General features: G+C 36.8%; 1 protein-coding gene across 3 annotated transcripts in view; it reads right to left on the bottom strand.

Moving 5' to 3' along the window:
• The window catches only part of btbd11a (BTB (POZ) domain containing 11a), a 153,998-nt gene that overhangs the window by 19,135 nt on the left and 115,104 nt on the right, over positions 1–19,759 (bottom strand). For all 3 annotated transcript variants that reach the window (XR_007969715.1, XM_052118421.1, XM_052118423.1), the window contains exons 3-6: positions 14,057–14,264; positions 8,827–8,979; positions 8,062–8,227; positions 1,971–2,060 (exon numbers count right to left, since the gene is read on the bottom strand). Coding sequence is in view for 2 of the 3 variants with exons in the window: in XM_052118421.1 (XP_051974381.1) it covers positions 1,971–2,060; positions 8,062–8,227; positions 8,827–8,979; positions 14,057–14,264 (617 nt within the window). In the remaining variant the exon portion in view is untranslated. The remainder of the gene's footprint in view (positions 1–1,970; positions 2,061–8,061; positions 8,228–8,826; positions 8,980–14,056; positions 14,265–19,759) is intronic.

Raw genomic sequence — 19,759 nt, 5'->3', positions numbered from 1 at the left:
TTTAGATCTCCGATAAAGAAACAGCAAAATTACGCATTAACCGCTGCAGTGAAGCGAGATGGCTGCATGGATCCATGCAGTACTAACTAACTATAGCACACATCTTATCCCTGGTAGGTGAACAAAATATATGCCAAATAATTGTAATTTTGAGAGGTATTTCATCACCTCACTCAGGAATATGTGCTCAGTAACAAAAACATATCTAGATAAGTTACTAAAGAAACTTATCTAGACATGAGTAATATTTCAACAATCTGGTTATGACACCTCATTGTTTATTTTCAGTATTTGCAAATATCTTGTTTGTTCTATTTTAGATAGACTCTAAAAGGATGTGCTAGTCATTATATTTGGACAATTCTGGTTTGCCGCTAACGGAAATGCTTCAGGGCCAGACACGCACAGTAGCGTTCTAATTCCTTTATTATTGTTTACTTCCTTGAAATGGTCTATACATCATGGAAGTAATTTGTGTTGATTTTAATATTGCTGAATTTGGGTCATGAGATTCACTATTGAACATAATGATAATTCTTATTTGGAAGCATTATGTTGATGAGAAATCATCCTTTCTTACTTTTTACTTTGGATTGTGGAGTGAAATATGGACTGAATATAACAAAATATGTTAGATTCACCTCTGAGGCCAACACATGAAACATGCTGTATTAAATAGCCTTGAATAACTTTACTTTAGTATGAATAAATTGGTTTATTTAAAGGGATAGTTCACCCAAAATAAAATTTTCTCTCATTATTTAATCACCCTCATGCCATCCCAGATGTGTATGACATTCTTTCTTCTGCTGAACACAAATATTTTTAGAAGAATATTTCAGCTCTATAGGTCCATACAATGCATTTGAATGGTGACCAGATCTTTGACGCACCAAAAAGAAGTTAAAGTCAGCATACAATTCATCCATGTGACTCCAGTGGTTAAATCAATATCTTCAGAAGTGATATGATAAGTGTAGGTGAGAAACAAATCCTTTTCACTATAAATCTCCACTTTCATGTTCACTTCACGTTCACATTCTTCATTTATTTTTGGCGATTCACATTCTACGTGCATATCGCCACCTATTGGGTAGGGAGGAGAATTTATTGTAAAAAAGTACTAAAATATTCATCTATTTCTCACACACACATATCATATTGCTTCTGAAGATATAGATTTAACTACTGGAGTCTTATGGATTACTTTTATGGTGCCTTTATATGCTTTTTGGCCACCATTCAATTGCATCGTATGGATCTACAGAGCTGAAATATTCTTTTAAAAATTGTAATTTGTGTTCATCAGAAGAAAGAAAGACATACACATCTGGGAGGGCATGAGGGTGATGAAATAATGAGGGAATTTACATTTTTTGGTTGAACTATCCCTTTAAGAATATTTTCTTTGCTAACAAACAGAACTGTCAGTTCAGGTCATGTATACTGTATGTATGCAATATTATTTTAACGTGTTTCTTGTTTTGACCTCAACTTTGCACAGTTCAGTGTATCTACTTTAGGCAATCACTGTCTAATCATCGTAAATGTTTTTTTCAGTAAATACACTTAAAAAGTGAAATATGTACACATATGCTATTTTCGGTGGACACCAATTGCATCTCTCATTTGTTTTTAATCAGATTCATTATTCATAATCTTCTCATGCCACTGGATCAGACCTCAATGGCCCTAAGTAGACACACCTACACACAGAACCACTACTTCACTCTACACAATGGTTGTGGCTAGATAGTAACTTTCGTTCCTGTGAAACTAGCAGCAAATACACTCTTGTGAAAGTTTCCGCAGAACGAGGGTTCCCATATAGCCATTACCCACAACAACTCCATACAAAAAGCATTATAAAGAGGATAAAAAGATGGGCTACAGTTACTTAAATAGTGACAAAGCAAAACATACTTCCATGCTACTCAAAATGCTTTGTAACTCTCCACCAATATACTGACCTCGCTGTTAATGTCTGCTCCAGCATCCAGCAGCATTTGCACCATGGCCTCGTCTCCACGGACACAGGCATACATGAGAGGGGTCATGCCCTGATACACACAAACAGCACCAAAACACACCAAAGTAAGAGATCGCTGTTGTACTGCACAAGTTTCAGTGTAGGGCTATAGACAGTGTGGCACTAGTTATGGGTTATTGAGCAAAAAGACTTTAAAAACAACAGCTTGTTAAGGCCTTTGAATGTTTTTAAGCCTCCACATAAATGGAGTGAGTGGAACAGTAATCTTTCTGGATGATGCTCTATTCAAGCACTTACATATTCAGAAACATTGCATACTCTCAGGGTTGGGAGGGTTACTTTTGAAATGTATTTCACTACAGCTTACTGAATACATGCGGTAAAATGTAATTTTGTAACATATTCCTTAAGATTACTGAAGGTCATTAATGTATTCTAAATAGTTTTTTCACTTGTTTTGACTATAAAAACTGCCAGTACAGTAAGACAAAATACACTTGTTAAAAATACATTCTCTGAAAAACCTAAATATCTTATGCAGTGTTGTTTCTAAAACAAGATCAATCAAATGTATCATGTTTTAAGGAATTTTTGATATTTTAACATTAAAACAATACAAAAATTATTATCAAGAATATGATTTCACCCTAATATCAAAGGTAAAAAAGAAATTATGATCCAACGTGAATTTTCTTGATATAAAAATATGATCGTGCCTGGTGACACGTGCATGTAAAATGGCTAGAAATTGCATTTTAGTTTAGCATAAATCTGGCAATTTACACAAGGTTTATTTCTATTTCTTCTGCTCCAAACTTACTTCAAACTTACTTCTCTGTCTGCTCGTATGAATGTAACACATCATAAGAAAGTGTTTCACCACTGTTCAAATGCACTTTGGATCACATCATTTATATGTATAAATGTTTTCCATCTGAAAGGACTAAATATTAAATGAAACAAATGACAATAAAATAATCTCTTCAGTAATCAAAATTATTTAAATTGTAACTGTAGTGGAATACAGTTACTTATATTTTGTATTTTAAATACGTAATCCCGTTACTTGTATTTCGTTACTCCCCAACCCTGCATACTCCATCAAATCCAGTGCATGAAGGCTTATGATATCAGTTTTGTATTAATTAGTTATGTTTTTGTACATTCTATTAAAAACATGCACCATTAATACCACTATAGTTGTAGGACAATATAAGTATGTGAGCACTTGGATTTATCTGAATTCTGCAAACAAAATGGTTATGCAATTTGATCTGATCTTCTGAATAAAGTCATTTTCATTGAGATTGGGATGCTTGACATGACCTTCAAGAAAGAAATTCACATCAAATATCCCATGAATACTGCTGAACTGAAACTGTTTTTTAAAGAACCTGCCAAATTACAGTAAATATTTGGTGGATGTTATTGCTGTCAAAAAAGCTTAACCAGTCATTAAATCCAACAGATCACAAATGTTTTCCTCCTTGCACTGTGAGTGATTACATATTGTGTTCAATAAAGAGATTCAAACTTACTATTGTTTTTGTGTTTAACTGGATAGTTCACCCAAAATCATTTACTCACCCTCATATCATTCCAATCCTCTATTACTTTCTTTGGAACAAGATTAGGGTGACTAAATGATGAAAGAATTAAAAACATTTTGGTGAACTATCCATTTAAGAAGACTACGTTTGCCAATTGTTGTGACTTAATTGAAGATCAGATGAGATTAACAGCTAGAGAGAGTTTTCGTGAAACTGCCACACGTTTACCCCCATAACATTTTTCTCAAATGGGCCTCTCAGACATATATTTATTATTTAATAATTCAAAGATGCTGTAAAATGAATTCTATGTCTTCTTAAAATAAAAACAGCTAGTTTTAACATGGTTTTGACTGCAGACAATTGTTATTTTATTACTAACTCGAGAGCAAACTACTCTGCAAATAACTTCTGCTATGAAGAAAAAATTCATTTCTCAGAGCAGCCCTACTTCAACATTTCCCCTCAAGGCTCCTCTTAAAATCATGAGTACCATATTTACCAGCATGATGTTGCAAAATTCTGAACAGCCTTTCCAGAGCAAGATGGAGCTGCTATCAAATGACTCCCTGCTGGATTCCAGCAACCTTCTCTTTCATCACATTTCCACCATTCTTATGGTTTTGCCTCAAGAGTCGCTTCAATTTTACATGTTAGTTTAATCCACTTTGTCAGTGCCCGCATGTCGCCGTCATTCTTTACATAGACTGGCTGTGGTATTCAAGACAGACTGTGATTATAACACGCGTTCTGCGCTGGAAATTTATAACACTATTTGATTTATAATATGAGTGTCATGACTACTGTCTCGATGAATGCTTACAACACAGATCAGCTCAGATTAAAAGCCTTTTCCTTATTTAAAGGTCGTGAAACATTTTTAAAATTCTCTTAGCCTCTAAATGTCTCTCCAATCATCTTCACACACAGAAATATAATATATAGGAAACCGACTGCACCATTTTTCTTCTGAAGTGACACATACTGCAGAAATGTAATTTGGAGATCTTTGAATATCTAATGTATGAGGCAGACGCAATGCAGACAGTACTGAAAGCAATGGAAGGCATCCATTAAAACTAGATGTAGGGGAAGTCACACTTTACATTGGCATTAAGATTGCATAGTAATTACTGTGCAAGTACTGACTAAGACTAGCGTTAAATTACATCATAACATAATTATATCATAACATAATTATTTCGGGGAGCTGCTTGTTACCTGTTGTTGGTATTGTAATCAGGGTTGGGGAGTAACGGAATATATGTAATGGGAATACGTTTTTAAAATACAAAATATAAGTAACTGTATTCCACTACAGTTAAAATGTAAAAAATTGATCATTAGACTAGTCACATTCAAAAAGTATTTTGATTACTGTAGAGATTACTTCATTCTTGGGGTCATTCTTGGGAGCCCCAAACACCTCTTATCTTTGAGAAAAGGCCAATGGGAATTGGCGAGTGGAATTTGCATGCCACTTCCCGGACATATGGGTATAAAAGGAGCTGGCTCGCAACCACTCATTCAGGTTTTGCGCTGAGGAGCCGAGACAAGGTCCCGGACATATCAGCGGGTATTACAGCGTTGTTGCAAGAGGTACACAACGTCTCGTTCCCTTCATCAGGTGGTTACGACAATAAACAAGATGTTCTCTATCTGTCACTCACTCGACGTTGTGTCAATGTAGTGACACTTGGGGTCCCTATACAAAGCGCTACAACTAGCTGAACTGTGTTGCGTGGACTGCCGGTGCAGGAGCAAGCAAGCCGCTGTGTGCCTAATAGCAGCTGCCCCGCATACTTACCTGTTCGTACCTGACAACACACGGTTATGGTTATTGTCCAGCCCTCTGCCCTGCAGATGTCTGCTAGAGAGGCGCCACTGGCAAGTGCCCAAGAGGACGCCACACTCCTTGTGGAGTGTACTTGTAATCCCAAAGGGGCCGGCACGCCCTGGGCCTGGTTTGCCAATGCGATGGCATCCACGATCCAGAAGCCTCTGTTTGGAGACAGCGTTCCCTTTCCGCTATCCACCAAAGCAGACAAAGAGCTACTCAGAGCTCTGTGTGTGATCCAAGTAAATGCGCAAAGCACGCACCGGACACAGCAATAATAAGGCTGGGTCTGCTTCCTCCCGGAGTAGTGCTTGCAGGCTCACCACCTGATCCCAAAATGGGGTCGTGAGAACCTTGGGCACATAGCATGGTTGGGGTCTCAAAACCACGTAAGAGTACTTCGGACTGAAATCCTGGCAGGTGTCACTGACAGAAAACACCTGTGATCCCCAACCCTCTTGATGGACGTGAGCACAGTCAGGAGGGCAGCCTTCAGTGAGACCACCTTTAGCTCAACTGACTCTAGGGGCTCAAACAGGGCTCTCCGCAGGCCAAGAAGGGAAAGAGGCATGGCATAAGAGGATTCAGCCTCCTGGCGCCTCACAGGAACCTGATGATCAGGTCATGCTTCCCCAGCATGAACGTCGTGACCACCGCCAAGGAAGCCATATGCCCCAGGAGGCTCAGAAATGGTTTCAGTGGGACCACCATTCTCTGTCTGAACACTTCAGGCAGTTCAGGACCGACTGTGCGTGCTCGCTTGTGAGGCACGCTATCATAGAGATTGAGTCTAACTCCATCCTGAGAAAAGAGATGCTCTGAACCGGGGAGAGCTTGCTCTTTTTAGTGTTCCCAACCCAAGGTGCTAGAGCACTAGGTCCCTGTGTGCACACAACAGATCTCGAGAGTGGTCTAGAATCAGCTTGAAGGTGCAAATGCCCACTTCCCTTAATGGGGCAAGGGCTGCCTCCATGACTTTTGTAAAGAGGCAACAGGGACAGGCCGAAAAGGAGGAAATTGTACTGTACATTCAGCCCTCGAAGGCAAAATGCAGAAAGCGCCTGTGCCGAGGTAAAACTGAGACTTGGAAGTATCTACTGTCGTGAAACAATCTTGATGCCGGACTCATGCCAAAATGTGTTTCTGCGTCAGCATCTTGAACGGGAGTCTGGCACAGACACGTGAGGCAGCGCTCATGGCCGTCAGAAGCGTAGAGATAGCGACTGCATCCAGGAATTACACACAGAAAATAGGCATCTTTAAAAAGACGTTGACCCTCAGTGCATGCTCTTTTAGAGGAAATATACTTTTTTTCTGAAAGAATATGTACTCTCTTATGTGTCGAAGCAACCAATTCCCATTGGCTTTTCTCAAAGATCAGAGGTGTTTTGGGCTCCCAAGAGCAACCCCTAATGTCACTACACTGACACAACTTCGAGTGAGTGACAGATAGGGAACAATTTCTTATGATGTGTTAAGTAAGTTTGAAGTAAGTTTGATGCAGAAGAAACAGAAAAAACAGTGTGTACATTGTCAGCTTTACGCTAAACTAAAATTCTATTTCTAGCAATTGTACATGCACATGTTACCAGCATGATCATATTTTTTATCAAGAAAATTCACGTTGGATCATAATTTCTTTTTTTCTAGTAAGACCTTTGATATTAGGGCAAAATCTTATTCTTGATAATCATTTTTGTATCGTTTTCCTGTAAAAATATCTAAAAATCCTTAAAACAAGATCAATTTGATTTATCTTGTTTTAGAAACAACACTGCATAAGATATTTAGGTTTTTCAGAGAATGTATTTTTAACATGTGTATTTTGTCTTACTGTACTGGCAGAGTTTTTCAAAACAAGTACACATGAAAAAATCTACCAGTGCTGAAGATGTAATTCAACGTATTTAGAATACTTTACTGACCTTGAGTAATCTAATGAAATACATTACAAATTACATTTTACAGCATGTATTCTGTAATCTGTAGTGAAATACATTTCAAAAGTAACCCTCCCAACCCTGATTATAATTAATTTAAAAAATTTTGATGTCACTAACATGGATACTGTATTGCGAAGTGCTGTGCCAACATAACTTAGCAGGAAACTAAATGATCTTGGTTTGTTTTGAGAAATTACATTTGACCCTATTTACTTTCTTAATTACTATCACATTCCCAGTCTCATTGTGAACAATTAATTAATGCACGTTATTTGAAATATACATTATATGTATAATTACGATTATTATCATTATGATTATCATATTATCATTGTCATTTAGATATTATCATTGTCATTTAGCAGACACTTAAATCTACAGCAATTTATAAATGAGGAATATAATAAGCAATTTTCAAAAATAATATTTAAGTATTTAAATAAAATTCTTTCACCAAAATGTATAAACTTTTATATATTTAAGCCCCTCCCCTAAAAACGCCCGTTATACAGACAACTTTTCAAAATTCAATGTTTCACTTTTTCATTTTTCAGTTTTGTATTGAATAACATTGCAATAAGATGCCAGATTTTGTGCTCTTAATTTAACAAATTTTAATTGAGACAGCAGCAAAAATAAATAAATCTATAATCTAACCGTAAACAGGCATGCACATTACAGTATGCAAATATTGCACAGTGTGGGAATGTGTGTGAGTTTAAATATATCAGCGCTTCTGACCTGTTCACTCATACTGTTAATGCCATCTGGCCCGAGCAGGTTGACTGCTTGCTTGACCAGGTCAGTTCGTCCGCAATTGAGCATCCGGAAGCCCAGGTCCTGCAGGAATTTTGCTTCTGTGGAGGCAGCGTCCAGCTTCCGTGTGGCACAAAAGCAATCATCTGCTCTGTTGAAAGAAGAGAAAAATCCAGACACCAATTCCACCCGTCCAAACAAGAGCTGCTATTCCACGACTATCAATAAGAACTTATGTGATGATGCATGAATTTCTTACTAACTAATTAACTGAAATGCAATTTATTATCATCATCCATATCTTTTATTCTCTTTAATGTATTCCAGGTACCATATCATTGCTTTAACAGAAAATATTGCATAGCTCAGTAAAATAACACAGAAGAATATTATTTACATAGCTTACTTTAACTTCAAAATATTGTTGCCATGGAAAAATAAAGGCCTGAAGCAATACTTTGTTTATTTGTCAAGGTCCTGCACCTTTCAAGGTAATAGCATGCACCTGAAAACAACTATGCCGATGTAAAAAGGCATTTACAAAGCACTTCAGAGCCTGTCACTAGAGAACTAAAGCCACAAGGGAAGTTAAGGATGCTCTGTGCAATATGAAAAGGATGCAGTATGAGTGCATAGTGTCTGTATGTACTGATAACAAATGACTAATTGCTAATTAGAGCCTTATTTGGGCATATAGTGTGTATGCCGGTTGTATTTGTGCATAGATTTGACATTGCATGCCAAGCCTACTTCAGCTGCCTTGGCTCACAGTCCACCCCGGGTAACAGCAGTCTGGCCGCCTGTCGTACATCGTCGCTGTCTACTGAGAAGCTTCGGCGGTGTTCTGTGTGTGCCACAGCCACCCGGATCCATTCCATCAGAGGAGGCAGTACCAAGAATGGCCTGTAGGAGCAGCAGAGAAACATGTTTGATAGTTGGGCTATTTGGCATCTTTAAACTTAATATATATATATATATATTACAATTTTATTAATTTTTACTTTGGGTTTTCAATTTCAGTTTAGTTTTAGTTAGTTGTAATGGTGCATAAATAGTTTTTAGTTTTTAGTATTTTATGAAAATGCCAATTTTTTGTTTTTATTTAGTTTCTGTACAGTTTTATTTTTCATCCCTTTTAACATGGCACTACAAATTGTTGCATCTGCCTATGATACATCAGAAACTTCATCATACTCAAAATAATACCATCAGAGTTTAAGGATACATTTTTATTGGTCATATTCATAAAAACACAGCTGAAATACTGTTAGTAATAAAAATTACTTGCTGAAATTTGTCTCAATGTCAGATTTACTTACCATAAATACATTTTATGCAGACTGGTTTTATATATTTAAATCTGAAACTGTAGCTGCCACCGAACTGAACTGCAAAAATAAATGTTTTCAAAACAGCTTTCCAAATATGCCCCTCGCCATGCAGTTGTTCAAATTGTCAGATAGCCCCGCCCCTAACTCATGGCATTGTTTGAGTAATGTTGTTGGGGCAGGTCGCTCAAAATAAATAAATAAATAAAAACACAGGAAATTTACAGAGACAGTGTTTGCAGTTTTTGACTAAATTAACCTATGCATGGTTTACTTATAGCTGTCTCTGCATATTATGCTGGTATAAGAAAGTATTTTAACAATGAAAAAGTTACAAACTTTTGTGGATATTTTTCCACAGCTGGTTTTCCTTCACTGATAAAATTGTCATTTTAAGGCACAAAATTCCTTTAATCTTCATTCTACAACAAAACGAAATAAATATTGATGTGATCACATCTCATTAGTTAACACATTTTTAAAATGTATTCATTTGTTTCTTCTAATCACCTTTTCACTTATTAAATAGAGACATCTGTTTGTGTGCAACTTCAGCATACTTTAGAAAAGTAATCATAAATTCTCTGGTGGGATTACAGTTTTACAGAATTACAGTTGCTACTAATTACCAGCACTAAGCTGCATCTAATTAGTGCAGTCAGACTCTGCAGCATTTTAAAGACCTGTAGCCATCATGACAGGCTATCAGTCAAAAAATTAATATTAGAGATCCATGTTTCCCATTATCATAAAAATAAAACACTCTCATTCCAGCAGATGAATCTACATGCAAAACATATTATTTAACAGCTGCAAATAAATGATTGCCCATTTCATTGCTCATGGCCAATCAATTTAGTTATTTACAGTACAGTATGTGCTGAACTACATCTGACCTTCCAACTTAATGACTTTTTGATCTAGAACTCCTGCCAGCAGTTTTATATAAAGATTCAAAACTATTACAGGTTGCATAATGAGGAAGTTCAACATCAGTGAGTCAAAATAACCATTACCATGAAGTACTTTGTTTGTTGGGTATTTTTCCTTAAAGGTTCTGCGGCAGGTCTGATCCAGAATTATTTATATGTTGTTTAATGGATATAATGATTCTTATCAGGTTGTTTTATGGGCCAACATGCGGCTGTTTAGTTTGAACAGCTGTGTGAAATGGGTTGGGCTTTATGTTTACTTCTTTGAGGTTTTTCAAAACAATGGCTTCACACTTGTGCGCCTACACATCAACACTGTAAATTCTTGTCTTTGTGTGAAACGTGTCATACACACCCCTCTGTACTTAAAAGCAAGCCGTATTTGGGACAGAGTATTTTGTCATAATTCCCATAGTAGAAAGTTGTTGTTTTTTTTTTCCAATTAAATTCACTGTTAAGTAGTGATATTTTAAGTGCACAAGCTTCAAAATAATTATAAAGGCAGGGTCAAAAATTAACTTTATTCCACACCTGCCATGATGCAGGTGAATTGAGAAAATGCACTCTCCATAAATATTACTATAAATATTATTATACGTTTTATTACTATTATTATAAATAATGAAAAGTGGATGTACTGCATATATTGAAAATCCCAGGAGATCAGCAATTACAAAAATAGGTGTTCAGGTGTACCTAATAAAGTGGCCGGTGAGTATATGTGTTGTCACATGATATACAGGAAATTTGCCACTGAGGTAAAAGTTTAAAGTAGCAATTAATGTGTTCTTTAAATATCATTAATATGACATGCACAAAGAAGTCACTAACAAATATCAGACTATAGTTATAATTCTACTTAAAGCATGTTAAACCGGTCAACTGATTTGTATTTAAATTTGTATTTACTCGCTGTAGCCAATTTGTTTGCATTTGGCGCTTGCTGAGTGTTAATTGTGGATCCTCCACAAAAAAAGATCATTGGGTTCTGTTATAACAAATTATTCTTTCCAAAGACTTTTTTTAAGGGACTCTTTTGAAACACCATTATACACATTCAAGCTTAATTGTACACCCTCTGTTTTCATTTAATTGTGCTTGCTTTGACCTGTGTCTTTACAGCTAGCTTTGCACGATCCACACTCTTCATCCATGGACTCCTACCTACTGTAGGAATATCTGCCAGGAATCCGAGCTCAGCCCAAACAAAACGCACACATTTCTCTGTTTCTATTTTGCCTGACTATTTTGCTTCTCTACTCCCCTCCCGTCAATGAGGAAAATAACGTGGTTCTCATTCCACCCAAGAGATTAGAAGTGAAGCCACATCTCACTGAAAAAATGGAGCTTGGTTTTTGTTAAAGACTGAGCTATGACTTTTGTCAATTCAAGCATTGACCAGAGGAAGGGAGTTTCCCAATCAAAAGGTCTCTAATTGCAAGAGTTCTCCAGAAAAAAATGTCAAGCTATTTATAGAAATTTGGCTGAAATCATGATTCTACATTGATTTATGTCACCTACTGTATGCCAATAATTTGCCTTTCAGGAAACACAAATATATAGGGAAAAAATATATAAAAACATTAAATCTGACAAATCCAACACATCTCAGCAGATCCAAAATCCACTGTATTGATCAAAGCATAACAGTCCTCTTTGAGAGACAAATAAATATATATATATATATTCACACATTTACAATAATAGTAAAGCCACCAAAACTATGGAATAACAGAAATGGAACTATGGAAATTATGTTATAAAAAATCCAAATTAAATAAAAAATATGTTATATTTTAGCATCTTCAAAGTAGCCTCGAATCTGCAGAAATGTATTCTTGGCAGAATAGCTTTCTGAGATGATATTCTTCTCACCACAATTTTAAAGAGTGGTTATCTGATTTATCTTAGACTTTGTCAGTTCGAACCAGTCTGGCCATTCTCTGTTGATCTCTCTCATCAACAAAGCATTTCATTTAGTGCCAGATGGGCTGGTTTGAGTATTTCTGTAACTGCTGATCTCCTGGGATGTTCACGCACAACAGTCTCTAGAATTTACTCAGAATGGTGCAAAAACAAAAAACATCCAGTGAGCAGCATTTTTGTGGACGGCAGTGCCTCATTGATGAGAGAGGTCAAAAGAGAATGGCCAGACTGGTTCAAACTGACAAAGTCTAAGATAACGTCGATAACCTCTCTGTACAATTGTGGTGAGAAGAATATCATCTCAGAATGCTATTCTGAGATGTGGGTTGACGCTGTTTTGGCAGCACGAGGGGGACCTACACAATATTAGTTAGGTGGTTTTAATGTTGTGGCTGATCGGTGTATGTATATATATATATATATATATATATATATGCACGTGTGTGTGCTGTCAGTGTTCTCACTCTCTGCATTCTCTTACAGTTCTTCTTTCTCCATCTCTTTTCATTACCACTCTTCTCATTTTTTACCTGTCCTCACCAAACATCCCTTTTATTATTTCTGTCTTTCTCTCATCTTTCACTCTCTCTTTTTCTCTCTCACTCTTCTGTGGCAGGGCAGGTAAGAAATGAATAAAATAGAGCACCTACTCTGTCGGGCATAACATGTGTCTCCCACTGCATCCTTTGAAGGGGACTTTTTTATCACATCTGAGTGATGTAGGAAGAGATATCCCAATGGATCCAACAACAGGCATGGGATACTGAACATAACTCTAAAACATTCCACATATCTACCACTCTGAAAAAGGAGTCAAGAGGTTCTACTGCATCTTCACTGTGCTAAAACTTCATCTCTGGGAATTCAAGCTTAAGTTAAATTAAGAGGCTGTTCAGACTTAACGTCATGTTGAATAAAAATAAATAAATAAAAACTCAACCCTGCGCAACAAATGGAACAGAATGCAGGTGTCTTGAGATGCATTTTTAAAGTTGATGTTCTTTTAACTTGACAGCGTCTTAAGACACCTCAACACTAAACCACTTTCATATGAAAACTCAGTCATTGTTTTCCAAAGTAGGTGGAAATAGAGAGCATTTTCAAAATGCTAGGTAGCTAATTCATATTTTCAGAAGGTTAGAAGGTTCACTGTCTAATTTACAGCATTCGTTGAGAGAAAATTTATTTCACATGAAAGCAAAATGGACATTTTAAATGAAACATGCCCAAATGAATCACAATCTAATCAAATCATATTGAAATGGGAAACAAATCGAGAGCTTGTGAATCAGAATCGAATCAGGAAATCTGTATCAATACCCTTCTGTAGAAAATGTGTGGTGCTTGCCACTGCTGAAACGATCCTAGGGTGTTCTGAGTGGCTGCCAAGGCATTGGTATGTTGTTGCTAGTGCATTTAGGGAGTTTCTTACTGGTCCAATTCAAATGAGCCCACCACCAAATCTATATGATATTCCAGTCTGTAGATATACTGGAGATCTTGAAACTCTTATTCAAAGTAAGTCTATGGGATTTTAAATAATGTAAGTCTGATTGCATAGAATCACAGCAGGGCACTTCTCCTTAACACCAAGCCACACAATTTGAGGTATCGTTAACATCATTAATAAAGGAGATATGCACCAAAGACTAAGAGCCACTAATAAAAGATTATAATAGTATTTATACATCTGCATTGACCCTACATACCATTCTGTGCTGCCTTAATTAAATGCACTATTAAGACATATAGTGGCAATGTTGATGGTTCAAATATATACAGTAATACACTCACCTCTCAGTATGCAGTGTGATTTTTGAGGGTTCTACATTAGGGTTTTCCCATTCCATCTGTGGGCAGTGCATGAAGTAGCAAAGTGTGTAGAGGGCTTCTGGTTCCCAGTGCACTGTGCCAGTGCGATTCTGATGAACTGGTGTTCCATTACTGGGGTTCTTGATGTGCAGAGGCTGAAGGTGATGCATTGCACGAGACACCAGGTCACCTACATGGGGCAGTAGAGAGATGTGATTGAGTATATGAGAATGTACATTTACAAAGGCATCATCGAGATTTAAGCTTTGCATCAATAACAGCTCTTAAACAGTCTTGGAAGAATGCAAATAAAAAAGACAAAACTTGAGAGCTTGAAAATCACCACATGCACAAAGAGACAGACAGTTGTACATTTTCCAGGTATGCATTCATTACAAGCAAAAATGACAAATACAACAACATCTACGAATTGTTTGCTTACTCAAAAAATCTGGTACAGAACAGTGAAATTTGGCATAAATGTCAAAAAATTCCCATTAAACCTTTAAGGGAAAAATAAAGCAATAAAACATTCCAGGACACATGTTGCAGTGATTTTACCCCAGGCAAGTTTTTGGGCACTCATATCACCCGCACACTCCTTGTGGTAAAATCACTGCAATGCATTACCTTGACTAGCTAATTGTTTTTAATAAAATGGTAGCAACTGCAATATGAAAAGTCCAATGTATAAAAAATAGGTGAATTTATTATTAATATATAAGAATAATAATAATATAGTTAAATATCCTAACAGTAGGCTATTTGCTGTTGCCAAGCAACTTAGCAACTTGGAACATAAAAAGATAATGCACAGGTGTGCATTTATACTCCTTTTACAACGCCTTTGAACACAGCCCTCTAATCAGAATCCAGAGTTGGAACCATACGTTAATTAAGCAACAATTTAGACTAATTTGATCAGGAACAGAAAATCATGAACATATGCAGTCCTTTTCTGAACTGAGCACATCTGAACTCACTTCTGTTGGCACTTAATCAAACTCTTCCGGATGAAGACATTAAGTTTTTGTGTTTTTCGGGGGAATCAAATTAAAGGAATACAGTGAGAACAGTGAGTATTTTAACATTAAAAAATTTGGCTCCATTAATTTCCATTGTAAGTGCCTAATTGAAACCCAGTTTTTTGCTTTTTATAAAGAAAACGAGGGACAAGTCAAAATAATTTTTTGTGGTCATTAATATTATGCCATAAATGCTATCGATTGAGTTTAACTTGTATTGAACCCGAACTATCCCTTTAAAGGTGCACTCAGCGATACCTGAGAAACACTTTTGATATTCGAACTTAACAAATACACCCATCCTTCAGTGCTCCTTTGTAAGCTCCGCCCCCAAATTCAGTAAGTTGCTGCTGCTAATATAACTTGCAGAGAAGACGAGACGGTTTTACGCACACCAGCTCCAGACACTCACAACTCTCCTGCTACTAAATCTAACTCACAACAACAGCATATATGGGCTCTGTGAAACATAGCAACATTTATTTTACCCACCTATCGAGAAGAAAAAGAGCAACTTCTGCATCCGTCTTCAAGCCTTTTACCTCTCGAAGCCTCGCCGATGTTGACACAGCTCCTAGCCCTCAACTTATCATAATCCTTCTTTTTTATTTTATATTCGTCTGACCTTATTCTTTCAAGTCTGTTTCTCAGCCATTTGTCCTCCTTGGAGTTTAGAAAGTTTGTATCAGCCAGATATAACATCGCTCTTCTAATGAATTTCCTCTCGTTCTGCCCCACCCGCCATCCTGTGTATGCGTAAGATTGGCTGTTGCTGATTGGCTGTAGTAGTGTTGTGTGGATCGGTCTGATCCACTTTGTTTTTGTGCCATTGACAGAGCCAGGGCTGTGTCCAAATACTAGATTTTTTTTCAGCCCACCCACAGAATGAACAGCTAGCAGATTGTGAGGAGATAATTGCAAAATTTGACAAAAAGTGAATTGGATTAGAATTACTGAGTGCACCTTTAAGATAACAATATAATACATGTGAAAATGAACAGAATGTCCTCAGTAATTTACAACAATCATGTAACTTATTTTTAAATTGGCATTTAAAATCCACTTGGTTAAAATGCTTTGCAATTGCACATTTATATATTGACTCTGTGCTACATTATAACAGCGTTGTGGATTATCAAAAGGAAGGGCATCTTATTAAGGGCAAATTTACACTTGCAACTTGTTCTCCTCACATTTACATTTTGGTAACACTTTACAGTAAGATTCCATTCGTTAACATTAGTTAATGCATTAGATATCATGCACTTACATCATGCATTTATTAAACTATGTTAAAGCTAATTAATCCATTTGTTCACTGTTAGTTCATATTGCATTAACTAATGTTAACATAACAAATTGTTATTTTTAAAAGTTTTACTCTATGTTGAATTTAACATTAACCAATATTAATAAATGCTGTAAAAGTACTGTTCATTGCTAGTTCATGTTAACTAATGATGTTAAATCATGTTTATTTAAGACCCCTCAAGAGCTTTTTTGGAAGATAACTGCCACAAGATCCCATTATTGTTTGTTTATGCAAAACTGGCTGCAAATATAAAATCCTGTCAAATCTTATGAAAGATTACTAAAACCATGATGAAAGATTGGAATTTTAACCTGTCCATGAACAGAACGCCCATTTCTTCACCTGTCCAGATGGCCTGAAAGATGTCTTTCAAGCTCTGCCAAGTGTTTCCAAATACTATTCATCTCAAGCTAGCCTTCACTTGGATTTATCGGTTTGTGAGGCTGACCAGCTGTTGCTCAGCACTGGTCCATGCAAAGGGAAACCACTTTCTCAGCAGGAATAAGAAAGGATTTGATTCTAGTGTGTCCAATGTCTATCCTGGGAGTTAGTGTTAACATTGTACACTCTGCCTGTAAGAGTTTCTATTTTGGCTTCCGCTGCAATAAGGCAAAATGTCATTGACTTGGAGCTGCACAAGGAAGGCGAGGAGTCAAAATAGAAGAACATAATAGAGACGGCCAGGACAGAATTCAAATCTGGTGTGTCCTTTGTAATTCAAGCAGCCAAGCATGAAACATTTCTTCACTGAAAAATACAACTTATGTATTCCACTGAGCCCACTGACAATGTGTGTGCAATAGAATGATTAAGAAAACAGTTTTGAATGCATTTCAAAGGAATGTTTGGCCATACATTCTGCTATGCTACATATTATATTTCCATATTTATTAGCTATTTCCAACATTTCAGAGGTCTGTATGTTATGTTCTGTCCAATCAACACTAAGGCTCTGTTTATACTTGATATTAATGTGCATAAGAAATGCATCTCCAGAGACAACTTGTGATCAGACATCAGGGATAGTCTCTTTTCACTTTTCCATTTTCCTTCAGTGTGTCAGTGCAAACTGATATCAGGCATGCCAAACATTTTTAAATAGGAGTTTGATCATTTGGATCATTTGTTTCTAATGCAATGAGATGTCTAAATACTTCTTGAGGAATCTGCATGTATGTACTTCCAAATTGTTGTTTTATTTAAGCCATATCTTGCTGGTAAACTTTAAACCTCCACTTTTGGCATAATTATTATGTTACATCAGTAGGTGGTCTTTCTATGTTGTCTGGGATTTTCAAGGTGCATTAGTAGGGATGCACCAATATGAACTTTTTGGCCGATACGGATTTTAACAAAAAAAAAAAAAACTTTAGGCAGATAATGATATTTTGTGTAAATATCGTTAAAAATGCAGCATTTTAAGATTTAGTAATCGCACAAAGCCATATTGCAATTTCAATTTTAATTCATGCAATCCTGCAGCATTAATCCTTTTTTCATATCAGTGTTTTCATACATACTGATAAAAGCCAATGGTTTTAATTTGGTCAATAATAGGCTGATAAATTCAGCAGCCGATACATATCCCTATGCATAAGCTTTTACAGTACAAATGTGATGTGGAAATACTGTATGCATCTCTGATCCCCTCCGAATATGGTGTAGGTGATTCCCAAAATTGATCACAAGATCATTTACACCAGTATTCAGTGCTGGCCACTTGTGAATGCCACCCAAGACGGTTACCTGAATTGGGCCTGAAGGCTTCTTTAAATCTGTCTGCTTCTATCACATGTTTAGAAAAGAGTCATGACTTGAACCTCTTCAGTTAAAAATTGGATCGATCCATAACTGATCAACATCAGTTGACCCAGGTACTAATCGTGTTGCTCAGCTGAAGTTTGACCTCTGAAGCACTTCCAGAGCATATGGATGGGTGAGGATCACAGCTGCAGGCCAGTAGGGTGTATAGACCTCATCATACCACTCATACTCATGCTGCTGCTGAGTTTTATAGCGGCTGACCTTTCCTCAGAAGCCAACACTCTGGCATCAGAAGAAAACAATATGGCTCTAAACCAGGTGTTACCATTCCATCAATATTAAATATCTAAATATCAGAGCATGCACAGGTTCACTTTCTTTCTCTTCTTAAGAGAAGCACATTGTATATTTGTGATATTACTATTTATTAATATTTGAACAAATATTATACTTTTGTTGAGTTTGTGCTGTGGGCATAAATAAAGCCTTAAATTATGTAGATTGGTGAGGAGAGATTGGACTAGTGATTTTCACCTAGCGGACAATAAAATGGGGATGGCTCTTTTGACTACACTGTTGTATTTGGCAGATGTTAGCAACCACCCACAATACCACAGAAACCGCATAGCAACAAACAAAAACCACATGCTAAACATCGTAGCAACTGCATGGCAATGCCCTGGCAACCACTCACAACACCCTAGCATTGTGGCAGCAAGTTTTGCATGGGCAAGCACCACTTACAGTTTTATTAAAAATCTAGTTTACTATAATATCAACAAATCTAGAATGTGAGTAGGGATACTAACTGTCCCATATTAGCCAGGACAACCCAAAATGAACACGTCCTATGTCTTCACGTTCGGAAAGCCTAGTGTTATTATAACGCAGTATTGAAATGCCACAACCCTAATCGAATGGAAACTTTTGGTGAAAAGTAGGCAACCCTAAATGTAACTCTATTTTACACAATGTAAAACATACGTAAAACACTAAATCTATTTTACACTATAAACTTTGTATGCGCAACAGGCTCTAATATCCCTGTTGATAAATGACAAAATTGGCATTTGTACCCACACAAGTTATACACCTCGAAGTATTTGAATGAGGCAAAGTCTCTTTACCAGGAAATTACATAGGCTCTCTTTTTTGCCTATTGGGTGTGATTCAGCCTTGAAATTGTTCCAGTTATAGATCCGCAATTTCCCTTTACTCCCATCTTTTCTAGCTAGAGACAAACAGTCAGCCTAAATTATATATCCTCTAAATGGCCTTCTCCAGTCTAATTGCTCTTCTGTGGCTGGTTTAGTATGTAGAGTGTCAGAAGAGGGGAGAGAGCGGAGGCACTCGCACATCTTTATACTCTGCAGTAATTATTCTCCGGTAGTTCCCAAAAGGCCTCTAAGGCACACCTGCATTAATCATGAGGAATGACTCGGTGGAACTCCCTTTTTCTGTCTTTCTTCCCATCAGCAGATGCAGTAGTAGGAGGTGTAATTATGAGGAACGGATCACGCCCCCATTGAATATGACTCTGCAGAGACGCCCCGCAAGCCCATCCACAAGAGCGAACAATACTGA

This window comes from Xyrauchen texanus, chromosome 45 (assembly GCF_025860055.1).
Source record: "Xyrauchen texanus isolate HMW12.3.18 chromosome 45, RBS_HiC_50CHRs, whole genome shotgun sequence".
Classification (NCBI taxonomy): domain Eukaryota; kingdom Metazoa; phylum Chordata; class Actinopteri; order Cypriniformes; family Catostomidae; genus Xyrauchen; species Xyrauchen texanus.
Note: the sequence above shows the minus strand (reverse complement) of the source record. Positions and strands in the feature narration are given on the sequence as shown.